This window comes from Sphaeramia orbicularis, chromosome 12, assembly GCF_902148855.1.
Source record: "Sphaeramia orbicularis chromosome 12, fSphaOr1.1, whole genome shotgun sequence".
NCBI classification, from domain to species: domain Eukaryota; kingdom Metazoa; phylum Chordata; class Actinopteri; order Kurtiformes; family Apogonidae; genus Sphaeramia; species Sphaeramia orbicularis.
Window position 1 is genome coordinate 41441521 of NC_043968.1, and position 20647 is coordinate 41462167.

The 20647-nt window shown below is 39.2% G+C and overlaps 1 protein-coding gene across 2 annotated transcripts; it reads right to left on the bottom strand.

Annotated features, from left to right (window-relative positions):
• Nucleotides 1–536: 536 nt before the first annotated feature.
• On the bottom strand, nucleotides 537–18911 carry dcn (decorin). 2 transcript variants are annotated; one of them, XM_030150297.1, is made up of 8 exons: nucleotides 18416–18911; nucleotides 11537–11762; nucleotides 6573–6685; nucleotides 5690–5903; nucleotides 4428–4541; nucleotides 3981–4074; nucleotides 3257–3395; nucleotides 1770–1970 (listed from the first exon to the last, which is right to left on the bottom strand). In XM_030150297.1, exons 2-8 carry the CDS (start codon nucleotides 11742–11744, stop codon nucleotides 1770–1772), a joined length of 1083 nt encoding a protein of 360 aa, XP_030006157.1. In that variant the 5' UTR covers nucleotides 11745–11762; nucleotides 18416–18911. The 2 variants fall into 2 exon arrangements, with proteins under 2 accessions (XP_030006158.1, XP_030006157.1); XM_030150298.1 differs by lacking the exon at nucleotides 18416–18911 and having other exon boundaries at nucleotides 537–1970; nucleotides 11537–11744.
• Nucleotides 18912–20647: the final 1736 nt, after the last annotated feature.

Below are 20647 nucleotides of genomic sequence, written 5' to 3' on the forward strand. Positions count from 1 at the left end.
TTGTTCAAAGAAAGTGGATAAGAAGTCAGATAAAAGTGAGGATGATTGATGACTTCTAAAGGTGCCCATGAGGCCAAAAGCCAGACTCTGTATACATTTTATTTTTATTTTATTATGCAGTCCACTGTTGGATACACAACTAAACAGAAGCTGATCCTATGTTGAAATTGGTGAATGTTGCTTTAGGCCACACTTTTATTCTGTATATTTTATCTTACCAAGCATGAACTCCATAAATACTCCCAATGTGATAAATAGATTCAAAATATTAGACTAGTTTTGGAACAACTAAGAAATTAATCAGGCTAACACACAAGTTTAAGAGTTTCAATAACTCTCATCTGTTATTTTAGCTAATGAACTTCTCCTCTGGTGTTTTCTCTGCATTTGTCATGGTTTCATCATTCCTCACCTGTCTTTCTTACCTGTGCCTCCTTTTGACCTTGTTCGCCAAGAACCAGCAGCGCCATCCGGTGACTGGGTACACTTCTCCGATGATAATAATGTACACTCTAATTACTACATTCATCAAAAAAACTTTTTCCATTAGTATTTTTATTTTGTTCAGGACACCGAAGCTGGAGCCCCTGCTCCGGAAAAAAGAGGAACACCTTTGTTGCCGATATATTACGTCTGAGCTATGGTAAGTGCTTGTGCCTTTAAGCAATGAGAGATCTCTTTTTTTATACAGCATTTATATACAGCGTCTATACATACAACATTCACACGAGCAGGGGTGCTGTGGGCATGCCAGTCCACATTCACCCTCAAATTTTTCTTAACTCTTGAAAAAGGGAAACAAACAAGAGAAATACATACAGGCATTAACAAGAGATTCCAGAAAGCACCAGGTTCAAGTTGATAGGAGAAGAATAAGAGCATGCATATAAATCTTTGGGAATGGCTTCGCTTCAAAACATATATGGTTTATTCTACGTTTATAGAAGCTATTTTTAATCTTGTTTCATGGAACAATGTATACTACAAGAGGGACAGGGTTGGAATGGACTGAAAACAAAGTGTAAAAAAACAAAACCAGAACTGAAGTAAGCACAAGAAATCACAATGTGATAGAAGTCACGGTTGCTTTTATCTCTACTTGAATTGAGTACAATACAATTCAAGGAGTGCAACAAGGAAATGTTACACCCTGAATGCTAATCCTATTACACAGGTAATACCTAGTACATTCTAGCATACCAGTTGTTAAAGGTATTGTAAAACACAAGTTAACCCCCTGCTGCCTGCTCTACAGGCCAGCCGTCTTTCAATTCATACAATGGCTAAAGGCTGAAACAGTTTATCAAATTGAGATTTATTAACATTTTCCACTGAGTGAGATTTCAGGTATTTTTGGTCGGGGTTTTCTTCTGTTTAGCACATATTCTGCACAATATTACATTATAAATGTGAAACTGTACTGTAATGTTCATTGTTGTTGAACTAATATGAACTGGTTTATTACGATGATGATCTGCTGTGCATGTGAGTATCACTATAGTATGCTGGTGTTAGCTATAAGCTGTAGGTACTGCTGTGCTGTTGCACCACCCTTGAAGCTAAATAAAGTTGTTCTTGAAAATGATATGTTGTGTTTGAGGTCCATGTCCACTAAAGTTTTGCGTGTGTGGAATTATGACATCATCTTCAGTGGGAAGACAGTGCTGGGAGGGGTCAGTGTTGCGGGGCTGTGGTCAAACACACACACTTACAAAACTTTCACACACTCATTTACAAACACACACTTCCTCGCAGAGGGGCGGCACGCTCTACTTCTTCCGGTAGTTGCCGAGTTGAATGGCGGAGCGGTCGAAGACGCAGCGGAAGGTGATTGGCTGGACTTCCCAGTAAGGCACAGGGTTGCTGAACAGGCTGATGCCAGAGTACATGGCCTTCTTGGTGTTGAAGCCAGGAGGACAGAAGTCCTCTGTTCCCACAGCAGCAATCTTGTTGGAATGGAGGTAGACCACCTAGAGGAGGGATTTAAATAATGACAATGTTAGGTCATTGAATGAGATGGGTTTTACAAAATAAAGTAGATAAAAAAGATAATAATAGACTACTAAATACCACTTGCTGCTCAAGAAAGCCAAGAGGATTTTTTCCTTCTTCAGTTTGAAAATACTTTTTACATGACTACAGTCCATACAACTGTGATGCTGAGAACAAGCATGTTACAAATGAGTGTCGAAAAAAAACAGAAGCACAAAAAGTAGAAATGAATGCGTGAGTCTCTATAATAAGCATAAAGTCCTGTAGGTGCTAAATGATCCTCATCGTGCAAGACTGAGAGGGATAAGAAGGATTCAAGACATAAGAACAAAAGAGGGAAAGTGCCACAAAATCAGTGGGGCAGACAATATAATGATAATTACAGACTCCAAAACAAAGACAAATCTTATAATGAATTACCGTCATACACAATGACGCATACAAAGGAAAGAAGAAAACAAACAAGCTAAAGAAATCCCAAAAATATAAGACTAAACACCTCATTTACTGTTTTTTAAACTTCATTTTGATGTTAACAGTTTGACGTTCACAATCACATTTGTTTTGACCTGCATTTTTTGTTTTATTTGAGACTTAAAAACAATCCAATTAATAGTGAAAGTTGTGTTGTGATGTTTCAATATACTCTCCAGTTTACACCCATGTCTATGTCCTGTTACTGCTGTGATGTCCTGTATACACAACTAGAAGACCCATTAGTTGAGTAAATTATGCTAAAACGTTGTAACTTGTGAACTCAACTGTGGTTCTTTGAATCTAATTTCACCACACTACAAGAGGCACAGGTCAGGATTGATGCAACTTTAACTCAGGCTTAAGAAGATCATTAAAATGAACTAAAAACCAAATTCAAAGTTAAAGGGGATGGGATTGAGTTTGTTTAGTTTCCCTTTTCCACCAAAATCTGTAACATCATAGCGTGTCAGTCTACCAACACTCTACTCAACAAACGGGCTAAGTTATTCCATATGACTTTTGTTTTGGAAGCGTCGGTTCACTTGTAATTGGTCGATATTAACCAAAACAAACCAAATGCAAAAATGCAACAGAGTAAACTTTTCCAACATGTTTTCAGTTAGAGAAAATGAACTGTGTTTGATCACACCGTAAGAAAATTAGAAACAGAGGTATAATACTCAAACTGAGTTAATTTGCTGGAACTAAATGGTTGTAATAGCAATCTACAGTATATGTCGGTGTTGTATACTCAAAACCGATTGTTGTTAATGAAAGCTGTGTGTACCTGGATGTACTTATGGTCAGGCAGACCAGGAGGAACACTAGTAAGAGCGTTGTTGTCGAGGTGCAGCTCTCGCAGGTGGGGGGCGTTTGCCAGTGAACCATTTTCCACAGAGCTGATCTCATTGTAGCTGAGACCCAGCCTGCAGGCAAAAAAAGACAAGCAAATGAGATGTAGATGTGCAAATTTGTGAAAAATGCATGAAAAAGTGAGCCCTGAAACCAAAAACCTGATGGGCAAATGGTCAGGCAAAGGTTGTATTATCTCGTAAATGGAGAGGAAATGAAGATAGTGAAATGTATCTACATGCCTGTCACTAATTTCCCCACTTCCCATTACTTAACTATAACCAAATGGAAAAATAAACACCATTTTACACATAGACCCTCTCCAACTGACTTATGCGGTGTCAAAGCCCTCCTTGTTCTTACTTGGCATGCTTTTCTTCACAATCCAAGCAGTGATCTTATAAACACAGTGTATACAGTTTTAATGAGCATTTTGAACATCCAATAACTACTGTTTAGGGCTATAGATTCTGTTTTAATTTAGCTGAATGATAATACCCAAACCAGTATGTCACATAAAGTTAATACGCATCAAACCAGTGATGAGACGGTATGAATAAATGTGTGAAAATGTTACGTAATAGATTCCCTGTGTGATAAATTCTTGTGTAATTCCAAGACAAAGTAGCTTTTAAATGGAGAATCATCTTTCTCATTACTTAGCCAGGTTCTTCAGGCCCTTGAGGCTCTCAGCTGTCACTTTGGTGATCTTGTTTCCATCCAGGTGGAGCTCAGAGAGGGAGCTGGGCAGACCTAGAAACGCACAGTATACGGATTACCCCTGTGAACCAACTGACAGCGCCAGCAGCAGTTTATGATATTAAACTGACAGTCACAGTTATACTGTAGCTATTCGGAACATTAAATTTGACCTCAAACAGCAGATTGAGTTTAAAGTTCCCACCGTGATGTATGGCAGTGTTGAATTACTGCAGTGAAGTTTATGTGTTCACTGAGAACATTGTTTCATTTCAGATATAAAACACATCCTTTTGATAGAAGATGGGTGTTTTTGTCTGAGACAGACTGCATAAGACTGGGATTAAAGTAAAGCCCCTGATTTAGGTTTTTTTGTTTTTTCTTGAAACAAATATCAGTCTCTGTACCTTTGGGGATCTCTGAAATGTTAGTGTCTGCGATGCGGATGTAAGAGACTCTTTTCAGGTCCCCAAAAGCACCGGCCTCAACTCCTGCACTCTTCAAGGGATTGGATCCAAGCTCTGAAGAAGAAAAAGTCCAAATGAAGACAGGATTAAGATTGCAGAATGAAGCAACAAAATACAAAGAGAAAACAGCAGCGATGGATCACATCTGTGACGAAAATTCCCCTCTGGTGTGTTACGGGAACTCAGAGCTGAGTCATGAGTAAACAGTGCTGAACGAGAGAAAAGCAGCTCTGCCTTTTGATACACCAGCTTTCTTGATTTGTCACGGCAGGATTATGATTCTTGTATCAATGCATTTTAAGTAAGTGAATCTACATTTTGTTAAACTTTAGTTACAGCATAACAATATAATTCAATAAAAGTCTTACAAGTTAGAAACAGGATCTCAAACTTAGGGACAAAGGCAGAATATAGAGATAAAGGACAAATTAGTGATTTGTTTCTATAAAAAAACAGCACATAGTCTGTGAAAACACATTTGAGGCTTCACAGTTTTATCATCTTGTCTACAACAGGCTGAGTGGGAGAATCCACTTTAGATATTTGACTGAAGAACAATGCAGCTAATCATACACACTGATACATACAAATAAATATACAATGACAAGGTACCACTGCAGTGTGCAGATATTCTGTTACCACAAAGCAGTTTCTTTTGTTATATTTGTATGATGGATGTCTACGTTTCACATAGCTATGGTCAACATTTATAAACTCCTTCACTGACCACTTTTCTTCCATTCTAATCAGGAAAATTAGGTCAAATACCATGTTATTGTTGTGTGTTTTACTCAATTTGTGAACCAAAAAGAAAAAAAAAAAACAGCTCTGTGACCCACTTTTAGTTCCAACCCTGGTACAAAAAAAAGAGCACAAGAACATTTTCTCCTTTGGTGTCTGTATTCACTGCAAAACATAACGCACTTGAAAAACTGTCTTAGGAGATATATTTCAATGAATCTTAAACGAAGCGGCACAAAGATGTTAAATAAAAAAATGTGTACATTATTGCCTATCTTTCAGAAACAAACTGTATTAGTCTTGAAATTCACTCTTTCCACAACTTAGGCAAAAAAAGAATAATGTATTTTTACACTCAGTCTATTCTGTAGAAAGAAAAAAAAAGGATTATTACTGGAGTGCAGCTGTCTTTTACATTTTCTAATTCTTTTTAAGTGTTTTTTTTTTTTTTGATTACATACCCATGACGATGATATGGGACATGCCCTGGAAGGAGGACTTTTTGATCTTAGTGATCTCGTTCTCATGGATCCTCAACTCTTGCAGGCTCTTGGGCATGTTAGCAGGTACGTCCTTTAGCATGTTCTTAGACAGGTAGAGACGCTGCAGTTTGGTCAGAGGGTTGAGAGCCTTGGCATGGATGACAGTGATTTTGTTGTTTACCAGGATCAGAGCCTAGAAAAAAGAAAAGAAAGAAGGTAAGATATACAGTACATGTATACTGCATAAATACTGGTCTGTGTTGCATTTGCATGTTGTATTTCCAAAATCATCATTACCACTGTTCTAACCTTACTGCTAAGTGCTCATTGCTGAGAGTTCAATGTACTATGGGACAGTTGAGAATTTGTAGTTTCTGGATGAAAATTGGTTTGTACAGTGCAAGTTCAAGTCCATTCTGCAGTCAGAGTTAATGCATTTTCAGAAAAATTTCACTCCCACTATTCTGTTCTTGTGCAAGTAGACACAAGACAATGTGAAGTATGGGATTGATTCCTCATGAGGCAGAAGTAACATTACAGTGGAAACCGCTCAGTCTCAGACAGAGGTATTTACTGCCAGTAAGAAAGGCGTGAGCGTGTGCAGCCTTCAGCTGAATAGTTTCCATGCACCTGTAGACTGGGAGGAGTACGGTTCTGTGAATTCACTATTTCTGCGTGGTGAATTTGGGAGGAGTATGAGTGGCTAAAAATGAGAATACAGTAGATGCAATTGTTTGACAATAGATCACCGAGGTTTTATATTAAAAAGTCCTTACAGTAACAATAGTAGTGAAAGTGACATTAAAGCAAATGTTACACACATGACAAATAATGCACTGGCACAAATTAAAGTGACTCTTACATGTAATCCTTTCAGGTTCTTGAAGTCATTCTCCTTAATCTCAGTGATCTTGTTGTTCTGCAGATCCAGCAGGGTTGTGTCATCTGGGATGTCTCCAGGAACTGCCTTCAGACCTGATGGCACATTATGATTGTTAACGTTACTGAATACTAATGTGAGCTAATGGCTGACAGCTCTTGTTTGAGTCATGAAAACTGAACCACAATAACGCTTCAACAGGAAATTAATACAAAATTAAGTCCTGGTTTCCATGAACATTACCAGAAACTCAATAGTCTGTTTTGAATCAGTATCAGTCCTGTTAGTGAGGTTTACTATAAATTGAAGTCACACATAGAAACCTGGAGGAGAAGGAAATAGTCACAGTCATGCAACAGGAACACTGATGAATATCAAAGGCTGTTTTTTGAAGCATGCTACACAGTTTCTGAATGATAGGGACTGAGGGGAAAAAATGGTTTTATAGTGACATTCCAAAGGAACAAACAACTATTTGACATGCTCCAAGGCACATATGGTGGAAATGGACCTTGAAACAAATTTCCTTTGGAGCATGTCGGTGACTGCATACCTGGACACTGAGCTCATGCTAAATCGTTTTGCTTGGACTTTAGCGTGGCACGTAAAAACCGTGTGACATAGAAAATGGTCTCGGTAGTGAAAGACTGTTTAGTTGGGTGGACGGTTTTGTAAGGGTGAGCAAAGACAGCTGGGACTTCTGAAGTACACACTTTTGCATCCGTGGTAACATAAGAAAATACACTGAGATTCATAATGGGCAGTTTACATTTCAGAGGAAGAGGCATAAAATAAACTGTTTAACAAAGAAGCTTACACTTTGTATCTCCAAAAGTCCACATACAAATGTCTGGACACATTTTTTCTTAAAAGCTTGTGACGACTTTGGTTCAGCTCACCCAAACATTACTTCCAGCTACGTTTGCTTTTCTGTCAGCTTTTCCAGCTCTGCAGTGGATGACCCACAAACCATCACAGCTGTTTGTGGTCTCCGCCATCATTACAGCACTATATTGTGTACCTCTATGTTAGCGCGCACACACACACACGCACACACACACACACTCCTGATTTGTGACTTATTGTTCTTATTTAAAACACATGACTTTTCCCTTTCATTGTAGCTTTTTATGCTTCTGTTTGTTCTAAACACAAAATGCTTAACATCCCTTTAAAATAGTCATTATTAACAGTTAAGATGACAATTGAATCATGTTATTTTTAGGGCTATTTATTCTTCCTTAACTTACACATACACTTTTGTGGACAGTTATAGTAAACAAAGCCATTTTATAACAAAGACAGTACAAAAGATGTTTGACGTGAGCAAAAAAATATACCAATGGATTGTGGTAAGAAACAATATGATGCTGTTCCTTTCAACTACCGGTGGAATTACAACAATAATGTGAACAAACAAGTGAGTATAGACTGTCATAGTAAAGTGTGACACTTCTCACTTTTCACCCAACAGTCACTAGAAATGAAAAAGTCTGGACTTCACTATTATATTCACCATGAATCAAATGATTAGGATATGAAGTGGAAGATTACTGGGACTCAATTGTACTAACTTTCAGCCCTTACCCTGATTAATGCTGATTTTTATATAATTTCCTTGTCTGGCTTTTTGTTTTCAGCAATACAAGTTCATATGGCTGCATCCTAAAAAAACAGAACGCCTTAAGGGGATGAGTGGGATGAGATTTTTGCACAGTAGGTCATTAATTTCCCAGTTAAGGGTAGATGTAACAACGCACTAGTGCAAATAAGTACTGCAAAGAAAATATATGATACAGGTGATTAGGTTATAGTATAATCTTCGCACATCCATACAAAATAGTTCTTTAAATCATTCGTAGGGAGATGAACCATTTTCTAATAGACTTGGCATATATAGTACTCACAACTCATGTGAACCCTCAGCATTTTTTTCTCTGAATGTTTTATTTGTCACCTCTCCAGCTGCAAACCACTGAGAAAAATCCACATCTACAAAAGCGAATTGCTACTTTGTGATGCTGAGCAGACTCTCTTGCCCAGGCCTGTGTATGCGTCCAAATATATGCATATACGTATATGTTTATTCTTATAAGTGTCTAAGTGCGGGAGTGTGTATTTGTGTGCCAGTGGGTCTGGGAAACAGATGGCGGCTCGGAGCCAACAGTGCTGATGCAGAAGAATGAGAATCCAGCCATGGAGCTGTGTCTCCGGGGAAAGTGGCGCTGACTGAGGCCCTGGCTAAAGCACTGATGTAATGGAACCGGCCGTTTCCCGTACATCACTCTCTCCAACTGTCTGTCTTTCTCTGGCTGCCTGTCTGTCGCTTTGACTGCTAAGCCACCTGCCCATGTGGACGTATCTGTGCTTATGCTCCCCCTAAACTTCACATTCTATATGATCACTCTCCTATCAGTCAATCAATCAATCAATCAATCAATCAAATTTTATTTATATAACACCAAATCATAACAAAAGTTATCTTGTGGCACTTTACATATAGAGCTGGTTGAAACCAGGCTCTCAAGCCAATTTACAGAAACCAACAGAATCCTATGAGTGTCCTTTCATTTAACCCTGGAGCTCATTCATTCTGCTTTTGACAGTTCAACTAAAATAGTTTTGCGCTGAGTGTTTCTGTCTGTTTCTTTTTTATTTTATCATCATGTTCCCAGTTTGTCCATTTGTGTCACTCCCCCCTCTCCATCATCTTGATTCCTCTACCCCTCCCTCTCCAAATGGCTCAAAGCTGAGCCAAAAAACTGTCATACCCAACTGTTAAGCAACACACTTTAATGAAACATACAGGAAATTGCCAAATTACGTCAGGGACTTTTCTTTGACAAACTTTGCAATTAGACTCAGAGTCATTGTATATGCTATACATGAGATTAGACAAACACAGTCGATAAGCTCCAAACACAAAAGATGCCAAATGAGTAAACTGTTGTGACTGCACTGAAGTAAAAAGCCAGGTTAGTAATTGTAGACTTTTAATCTCGGCGAGTGAGCATTACACTGAAAAACAATCTCTGGAACATTTGTTAAAAGTTGGAAAGGTTTCTTCTGTCCAGTGTGACCTTTAATTGAAATCACTTTAAGGAAACAGTTTGCCTCGGACAGACAAAAAGATGTACTTGTAACAAAACTGGAAAAATGCTTAACACCATCTGTGAGCATTTACTGAACCAGTTGTTTGTGTGACGCTCTTGGTGGGAATCCCCAGTGATGCGTAACATCAAACACCCTTTGTGTGAACTGGTTTATTTGGTTGAATGGAGGAAAGATTGGAACATGTAAAGTCAGTGACCTCCTCCTTTTCTTACAGTAAAATCAGCACTGTTGAAGAGAGCAGTCATTCTTGTGCAGCCACCCGTCTGACCTCAGCAGAACACCCATTATATTGAGTGTGGATGTTTGGAATTCACATCAGAAAGCCAAATGGAGGAGTGAGTGAAGAAAACACAATTGATTTCCCTTGAGATTTCTGTGCATTATTACCCTATACATTCATGAATGTTAAACGCACAATATGTAATTTCTGCTGCAATGAGTCTCAAAGCAATGATAAAATACACTGTAAATGATGATGTGAAAAAACAAGTAATCAGAGAATGTTTAGTGATGAGGTGATGTAGTAGAGTTTAATATCCATGCTATACTGTTTTTTTTTCAGATTAATACCTTCAAGTAGCACTAAATATTATATTTAACATTTAATATGTTAAAGCTAGTAAAGGAGTTATGGTCATTAGGGCATGAGACTCTTAAGCTCTGGGTCATGGATTTGAGCCCCATGTTGGGTGACAGTACGTTTGAGGGCAGCCTAGAAGGTTTGAGTCGATCACTAGTTTGATTGCCTGTTAGATGTGGCATAAAATAATAGACATCTGTTAATATGAACTCTACATCCAGAGGCAAGAATTTAGAAACACAATCTATATCACGATACAGGGGTGCAATTTGATATATTACAATATGATACTGTAGTGAAGGAAGTATATTGTGATTTTTTTCTAAGCTAATTTAAAGAAAAATAGTCCTTGTATAAAGATCACCCCACCATATACTATTTACTGTGGTGGCTGCATTCATGAAGTGACATAACATAAGTAAAGAAATTAATGAGTTAATATATTTGTTTTATCACATACTTTCAGGGTTATACAAACAAATGTATAAATTAATACATATGAATGTGGATGAAGTGGAAACACTAAATATGTGCCAGGAAACAAAGTGTTCACCTCACTGCATAATCCCCAAAGTCATATATTTTTAAGGTCATAGCCAATGTTGAAAAATGAACCAGCAGTGTTAGGAGAATAAAGTTATACAGGCCAAAAATATGACTTAGGGAATTATGGTATAAGGCTAACGGTATGTGAGTATGAGCTCAGATTTGATGTTGTGTTTGTTCATGATAATGTACTAATTGATACTTGTTTGACTTGATATTTGACGCTTTGATAATTTTCATTAGCAGGAGGTAGACAGCTAATATCACAACGTAAAGTAATATTGTAATGTTGGAAAGGAAGTAATATAAGGGTTCAGTGCTGTTGTTAACATAGACAGAACAAACTTAGTGTGCTACTATCATTAGCTCTATCTCCTCAGAGCCTTCTTTATGAGGGAATCCAAAATGAACCATGGAGTCAGAACTGTGTTGGATTCAGCTATCACTGCAGAATGTACCAGTGGATAACTAATATTAACTAGAAAATTCACAAAGCAGTTTTATGCATCATACAGTGTTGGTACGTATCAACACACCCCTGAGTAAATTCAGAGATGAAGTTTAAGATAGTAACGGTACATATCATAGCATGAATGAATAGTATGGACACACTTCTTTTTACTGAAGCTATCTGTGCCTTGGATGATTCTGCCACCTATTTCCTGTAATTCTCTTAGAAATAAGAGATGAAGGTGTGTTGTCTTACCAAGGTCAGAGCACTGGATGACACGCAGGTGGCACTGGCATCGGAAGGGGCACTTGGGGCCCTCGGCCATGGGAGGGATGCTTATATCTGTGGTCGGATCACCCGATCCTACCTCATCCTCCATCATGAAGTCTAAGAAGCCAGACTGGCGGAAGGGCAAAGCCCAGCAGGCAGTGACCAGGAGCAGAGAGAGACAGGCCGACCTCATGGTGCTGCTGTAGGGAGCCTGGAGGATGAGAGATGTTCATAATAAATACAGAGCGAGAAGCACTGGTAAAAGTCTAGAAAGGCAAAGGGCAAAGGTGAGATGTGATATGCCTGGGGTTAGAAGGTTAAACACCAGGGTGTAAAAGTTTACAGAGGTTGGTCAAATATGACATTTAAATTGTTAGTTTAGGAGGAAGGTGAGGGGTCTCTTAGAAATGAAAAGAAAACTAGACAATTTTTTGTCTGAAGAAACAGACTGATGTTTGTTATTAAGGGGCCAAAAACAAACCGAGGACATAAACTACTGATAGTGGAACTGACAATCGGTCTGCTCATAAATGAATAATAATTCATTGTTCTGAACATAACCTTGTGGATGATGCCATATGCAATTTCACAGAATAAATTCACTTTTTCCACTCAGAAAAACACAACATTGGCCTGATAAGTTGCATCTGCATTAGCTTTCAAAAGGAACACCCTGGGGACACCTAATGGGAAAATGTACAGCTTCCACTGTATACAACTGTATTCCATTTTCATCTGTCCAGAGATAAAGACTCACAGCAACGGCCTGTTTACCAGCAGTATCAGTGCATACCTTCTTTAGCATCTGTGTGTCCAAACACACAATGGAAACCCAGTGTTGCAATAGTTAAGAGTCACTGGGAGAACCCTATTACTCCAACACAGTCTTCTATTTCTAAAGTCAACCACAACCCAGATGACACACACTCATACGTCTCAAGACTCAAGTTGTCAGTGAAACTCCGTGACCTTTCACACACACACTCACACAAATGCATCCAGTGTTTCAAAGACCCAGCAATCTGCATGTCATGTATATAGCCAAGGGTTGCTCCTTCCCTTTCAGTGCCACAATAATTGAAGAGTGGGTTTGAGCCGCAGCTGCTAACAAATGATTTGGGAGCAGTTGGGCTGCAGCGGACCTTGACCCGAACATCATGACCAGGATGATGAAACTAACCCAAAACCATCAGCTGGCTCGAGTCACGCTGTCCTCGTTTATATAGTCTGTGAGCCTCTCTATGATGCACATATAATGGATCTTTGCTTAGTTTATAGTTGTATTTGTGTAGTTTACAATGTGACTGAGTCAAATATCAACAAGTACATGTTCTTAGATCTTTTTCATATGTATACTAATACATTATATGTATACATGTAGGTTCAGATAATGTAACAGATGCAAATACTATATTTTATAAAAAATTATAGCAGTCATTGGAAAATATGGCAGACTGAATCAGAAGGAGCGGCAGGTTAGGGTTATGTCAGGTCATGGGATCACAGCTCAGTGACTCCCAACAGCAGCAGTAATTATAGTCCTCATCCACAAAAGAGCTACTGCTTTGACACACTGTACAACTTCAGTCCAGTGGTTACAGTGCCTGCATACAGTATGCACACGTCAAATCACTTTGATTCAGTTTACTGCATATGCTAGATGGGATTTCTCTTTAACTCTCTTTCTTTTTTACTCTGTTGGTATGAAATGGAAAAAAGTTTGAAGAGGTGATCTCATTCATCAGCTGTCACATCTTGAAATGAGTCAAATACGTAACAGCAGTTTTCCCTACATTTTGGATACATGGAGCATGTGCAAGGAGTTGTTTGACCAAAATGCTCCAGTCTGAAACTAAAGTAGATCCAGAGGACAGGATGTTCTAGTCTCCAGACTGACTAAGCTTGGCTGCCTCCAACTCTCTTATCTAAGCGAGGTCGAGAGCTTAATCCAACAAAAACCTTGTTTGCAGATTTGGCAGGTGTATTCTGTTGGAGGTAAAGCACTCTTGGGTTAGATAATAATTGTAGATGCTTTGGATGGTTTATTTTATCCTGCTTGAATACCAGATGGGTGACCTCATCTTGTAGAATGATACATTAGCTGCAAAGTATTTTAAGGAGGGTATATCAAATGTTTGTACACATTCACCTATTTGTGAATTCCACACATACCTGACACACCTAGCAAGTTAAAATAATTAGAGAAAGCTAGTCTTCCAGTTCTGGTCAAACGATCAGAGGCACACATGAAATAACAGTGGTTTCCTTGCTCATTGCTGAACCTTATCTCTCAGGTCTGACCCATGGCCACAAACACATACACAGATATACATGCACATGTGGGCTAGATTCCAACAGCCCACCATGTGTTCTACCATTAATCCTTAACCCTTTGTCCATAAACTTTTCGGCAGCTTTTAATATGTGCCAGACATACAGTAGAACCATCTAACTAAGCTCTTTCCGCTCTTAATTGTTTCAGCGTTACTGCAGACGGACAAGAATCAGTGTAAGTTTGTGGGTCACAGTGTAATCAGGCCCAGAAGCTGTTGTTGGGAATAAAACAGGAATTTGAAACAAAACCAGGAAAAAGGAATAAAAGGGATTTGAAGGGAATTATTGCTTTAACTATCCACCTCTAACAGCAGCCAGAGAATAAAAACTAAATGTTGCTGATATTATTCAGTTAGGGGACTTTGGGGCATTAGGAGTTGTGCAGCTATATATTACAAGTATTGGTATGTGGTTATCCAGTCGCTGGCCAACTGGTGAGCATGAAAATAGCTTTAAATTCCAAACATAGAGTAAGGAATAATACTTGAATGCAATCTTCAAGAAATAAATTAAACAATATTTTAGATGGCTTTCCCAGCTGGATGATGATGCATGAGACAACCTGCTGAGCTTTAGGCATCAGGTTCTTTCATTAGGTCCAAAGGCTTGATGTCCTGCTCTAATAAGATGCCCCCACCTCACACACACCTGGAGCATCTACTAAACACATGAGGCAGACTCTTCAAACACTAAACCCAGAGGGATGAACACAACATGCCGAAACATGACTTAACAGGGCAGACCTGCCAGTATTAGTATATCCTTTCCTCTTTAAGAAGATGGAACCTAAAAAAACATAAAGTCAACATTTTTACTGAAGAATTCTTTTAAAACCTCAGGTTAGGTTTGATATTGCAAATGTTCAGTATTTGCTTGAAGGTTTGCAAATCCTACTGTGACATTATAAATCATTTCTTCAAAGCGATGCACCTTTAGGGTAATATTTTAAAGTGATTTAATCTTTATATTCTCAGATGTGTTTCATTTTGGTTCCAGTGAGACCACATCTACCTTAAAGCTGTCAGATGGTTTTCCTTCAAAAGAATGGTTACAGTATCATCAAACAAGTACATGAAACCAAAGTTATTTTCATGTTTCAGTTTAGTGTTGCTTCAGCTGACAACAGGGACAGTACAGACATACTGTGGCACAGCTGTTTGTCAGCATACAGTATGTAAAATGGACTGGATTTAATCACAGGAAACCACCTGAAAATAAAGAGTGCAAATGTGGCAACAAAGAGTACCTGATTATCTTAATGTCAAAACATATATGTATATATCATAAGTAAACCAGGCACAGTTCACTGGAAGTTTACTTTGAAAGATGAGGGCAGTCCTTGTTACAGTAATGTGAATGGGGGTCTGGTGAATATTGAAAAGATGTATCTGTGCTGAACAAAAGCACAGGCAGCTTTGTTTTGAATTTACCCTGTCAGATTTATAACCAACTATATCCCAGTAAGAGTCGTGGTAAATGGAAACCAAACCATTTTTATCTTCTTCTCTTTTAAAACCTGTGATTCATCATTCATGTCTGACCAAAAGGAGAAAAAAAGGGGACAGAGGTTGACATTTCCTGTAGTAGCAACACCCTTGTCAATTCTCCTGTCTTCCTCTTTTGTCTCATCTCTCTTCTCTCTCTCTCTCTCCCCCAAGTCTGGCCTCAGCATTACTAATGATTCCCAGACAGGAAGCAGAACTCGCATGAGGGAGTAAGGTAATTTTCCCTCCTTTGCTCTGTCACTTTCTCCTTTGTCATTGAAAGTTTGCGCTTAAAAAAAATAAATCAATGAAACACCCTTGCAACACTTACCATATCAAACAAACTGGTGCTGGTATTCCCGCACAACTTTTGCAGCACCTTGTACATGCCTGAGCATTAACCTGTCTGGACTTAAGCAAAGCAAAACAAGCTGTGAAGTGGAAACAATATAAAGTACCAACTACTATCTGATCCACCCTTGTCCGTCAACTCCCCCATTTTCTCCAACTCCGCAAAGACCCGTGTCTGCCTCTGCAGAGCGTCTGTCAGCAATGAATCATTGGAAGGTATTTACAAGGCCACAGGACATTTAAAACACGTGTGGCCCTTTTAACCCATCAGCACATGAATGTAAGCTCCCCTCCCACATGGCTGCATAAACACGTATTTCAAACACAATCATAATCTGTAAAAATGGTAAAATAAAAATAAAAAATAGATACATTTAAATGGCTTTTCTGGCTGAGGAGTCTGCGGTTGTTTTCACAGATTTCTGATATCAGGGGATTTTGTGAGTGAGAACATGTGTATCTGAAAATATGCAAAGACACAGCCAACAAACAATTTCAGAGCCAAAAGGTTCTTGTAATATGTCTTTGGCCGAATCAGTCTTGTCTGGAAACTGATCGGAGTCCATGCAATCAACTGTACTATAAGTCTGCATAGAACACTGTGGATCAGGGATATTAATTCTGATTACCACAATAAATAGAATTTCTCTGCACATCCAAGAAAAAAGTGCTAGAGCCATAAGTATTATTAGAGACGTTTACGGTCTCTAAAGCATGGCTGTTGTTTGGAGATACAGACACATGAAAAAGCCAGTGAGTGGTTAAACCACATTTCAGCTGTTCCATGAGAAGAGCTGTCGGCCTGCCATCAACCTCAGTCCCATTATCAACAGTCTGTGCTGCACAGACGTGGATGAACTGCCCAACCTTCACTCCCTTTCTTCTCTTTCCATCTCCTCCTCCCATTTTGTCCTCTTTCCTGCTCCGGCTTTTCTCCCATAGCTTATGGTATTTTCTTCCTCTGTCTGACCCTTAAAATGTTGCCCAGAAAGACTGACATGTGGAACTTTCTGGTATTTCAGTGAGCAGGGGCTGTGGAGGGCTTCATGGCTGATGTCCATTCAACTGCATTGTTCTTTTGCTCTTTCTGACCCAAAGAGTTGTAGCCCAGATGGAAAAATGCAGTCCCTGAGTGCAAATCTGGGCCTTGTCTCCTCCAAACCTTCCCTTCTCTCATTTCTGTTTCAGAAGTTAAACATCTGCTCAGTTCAAAAGTATGAACTACTGCTGTACTTTTATAGCTCTGAATGTATTTTAGTTCAGTGTTTAGGCCCTCTTTTTAGCCTCTTTTCTATTCTAAGTCCCACTTTGCATTCTATTTTGTTTGCCTCAGTTTTTCCTTGTTTCACTTGAGTCCATTCAGTGCAATTCATTGCAGCTGAGCCTTATTAGGTTTTTCCCCTCTTGGCAAAAAGGATGTAATGAGTTAGCTGGGAGTTGTGTGGTGGCTTGTCGGGAAGCCTTCAGACCTCTCTTTGATAGAGGAAGCTGTACCATTATGGGATTAATGGCACTATGTGTTGCCAGGTACAGTTTTTTTTTTTTTTTTATCTCCTCTTCAAAGCCTCTCACTTTAAGTTGCCCCTAGCAATTTGGGTTTTCTTCTGCTCCTGTGAAAACACAGTCACAGAGCCACAGTGAGCAGAAAATGCTCAAACTGAGAAGAAACAGGTCCACAGAGGAGACAGATAAGAGATTAGGGTTGAATGGTCTAGTTGCAGTCCCAAATGAACTGCTGAAATGGAAAGTGTGAGACATGCTAAAAACTTTTCCAATCAAAGTCATGATAAACAGTAATGGGCTGAATCAACACAAAGAAATCCTCTTTGTTGTTTCAGCTTTTTTTCCTCATTTGCTTGCAGACTGCCCAAACACCAGAGGGACTGAAAAAAAAGGAGGACGAATGAAAGAAAAGTAAACAAATGAAACAAACTCTAATCTTTTCCACTAGCCCTTGGGAAACAAAAAATTCATGTTCTGTTTCACTTTCTCAACTCCTTGAGTTTATGTAAGCATACCACATCATGTTTGCCAAATAAAAAAGTGACATTCTAATCAAATAAATTGGCAGAACGCAAAACCCATACGGGGTACATCCAAACAGTCAACAAACAGATGTCCAAACAGTTGTCAGGGAAAAACAACCAAGAACATCACATCACACTTTAATGAAGGGCCAGAAGAATAGGCTTTTGGCAGAAGGGAGAGTATCAGCATCAACAGCGCTACCACACCCCCTTTCCTAGCCGCTGCTCTTTTCACTGAGCTGTATGCAGATTGGACTGGAAATAATTAAGGTCCCTCATCACAAAGCCAAGAGTGCCGTGGGAACAAGACCTGGCAACATATCTGGAATACACACACAAATGCTGTAAAGTAAGTTGGAAATAAAATGTTACATAAAAATTGAGTGGTAGTCTAAGAAACACATACACACAAAAAAGTGAAAGAAAATAACAGTCAACTTCTGAGATAAAAATGACATCACCAACAAACAATGACACTTTAAAATCACCAAAAATGATATTTGTCAGACTTCGATTTGAGTCTCAATCCAGCAAAAGCTAAATGATTCCCTGGAGATTTTTTTTCATATCTTAGAAAGAAAAACAAGCTGTAACTCCTTATTCCTAACACATCCATCCCTGTAAAATCCATACATTCTTCTCTCCCAGAATTAAAAGGATTGACCTACCTGTTCTCAGTAGAAGCAAGGCAAAGAGAACAGAAGTGAGCGAGATGAAGCTTGACTCCCAAAATCCAGTCGAGTGGGGGGGATGAGACTATGAAGAGGCTGCGAGGGCCTGTGGGGTAATTGGACTCGGAACGCGTGCAGCCAAGATCAAGCAGGTGTGCTCTGTCACAACAAGGGGAGGAGAGAGAGAGAGAGAGAGAGAGAGAGAGGGAGAGAGAAAGAGAGACAGAGGAGAGAGACAGAAGGAGGGAGGGGTCCCACCGCCGAGCTCCTCTCAGGACCGAAACAATTGGTGGAGAACTTCCCCCGTTCTCGCTGCCTGCTCCAAAAACAGCTGGAAATGGAGAAGGGAGGAAGACGAAAAAAAGGAAGAGAGTGAGAAAAGGGAGACAGAGGGAGTAAAAAGAGAGTAGAAGAAAATGAAGAGGAGAAACAGGCAGAGGGTTTGGTGTTTAAGGCAATGAGCTGTGATTGGGCTGGCAGCCACGCTCACTGTGACATCTGGTAATGATAGGTCCTGTGTGGAGCTGAGCACAGACTGCTGCACACAAACTCTCTTTCTCCCTCTTGTACACTCTCTCTGTCATTCATCCCCATTCAGCCTCGACCCAAAGAAAAAGAAAAAGCACCACACAAACACACACACATGCACATACACGCACACACATACACACAGTCACAAGCATACTGGACTGGTCTATTCACATCTGATCCTCCCTCTATTGAACCTTCATTCCTGTTTAACCCCATCCCCAAATCTTCACCAGGTTTGTTCAGGGTGCCTCAGTTAAGGATCTATTTAGCTTTATTGGACATAAAAAAAAAAAAAAAAAGAGCAGGGGGACAATTTTAGAGGTAGCATACTCCTAATTTTTATGGTCCTCTCTGAATTTGCTGAATCTTACTTTCTAATGAGCACTTACCCAGAGATGAGTTGGAGTATCTGGCATTGAATCCTGATGGAACCAGATTTCATCTTATCATAATGACTGAAAGGACGTGGGGTTAACAACAGGAAAGTGGTGGGAGCGGCTATCATATGCTGCAAAAAAGGGCTGTCGGAAAACAAGATAAAAACACTAAATCTGAGGAAAAATGTACTCAAAACAAGTGAAATATCTGTCCATGCAGCAAGATAATTCCACTTGACAAGATTTCTTGACTTAAGATTGTTAAATCTTGAAACTAGAAGCACTCAGAGAGTGCAGACCTCCGCCAAGGCAGATCAGTGGGCCCCCGTGGCCCCCCCACCCCCGATCACCACCAAAATTTAATCATATGTTCTGTGTGCCAGTATCGACATTTCCTGAAATTTTCATCCAAATCCGTCCATAACTTTTTGAGTTATCTTGCACATGGACAGACAAACAGACAGACAGACAGACAAACAGACAGACAGACAAACAGACAGACAAACAGACAGACAGACAAACCAACGCTGGCAAAAACATAACCTCCTTGGCGGCGGTAATAAGCATGTCTACAGATGTATGGACACTTAAAATAAGAAATTAACTCTTAAACAAGATAAATATCTAACACTTCTAAATCTAAGCTTTTTTAAATTCTTGGTAAGAACCAAATAATTTGCAGTGTAGTGCTGCAGGAACAACACTATAACTTTTTCATTGGTTTGCATTATGTTTTTGTTGGCAGTCGTGCACAGTCACAGCTTCGATCTGTTCATTGGAATTCACTTTGGGTAGATAAAAAGGTATTCAGAATTAACATGGAAATGCTAGCCCAAGGATAATGCATTTGTTAGTAATCTGGGTGCTTGCATAAATCCAGGATTAGTTCCGCTTTAGTACATCTAACCACATCTGAAATTTCCACTGAGTCAGCACTGATTGATGTGTCATAACTTGAAGATACTGAATGTGTGTCGATGTGGTCTTAAGTTTAGAAGTTTATTTCCCAAGTTGAGGTGCATTGAAGGAACATTCTTGTATTGGACTTGAGTCAAAAGTTTACGAACAAGCCATGTTTTTGCAAACCACAGATACATATAATTTCAGCATTTACAAGCTATGTTTCATATAAACATTTCTGCATATGTGTCTCTTACAAATTAAGTCCATATGCTAACTACTGAGTGATTTTTATATTTAATGGTTTTGGCACTAGTAGCATTTGGTTAGAATGATAAGAGGCCTTGGTGTTTTCCAGAAAAAGTCTGCAAACTTGTGATAAAATTGACACGCAATGTATTTATTAATATACACACCGAAC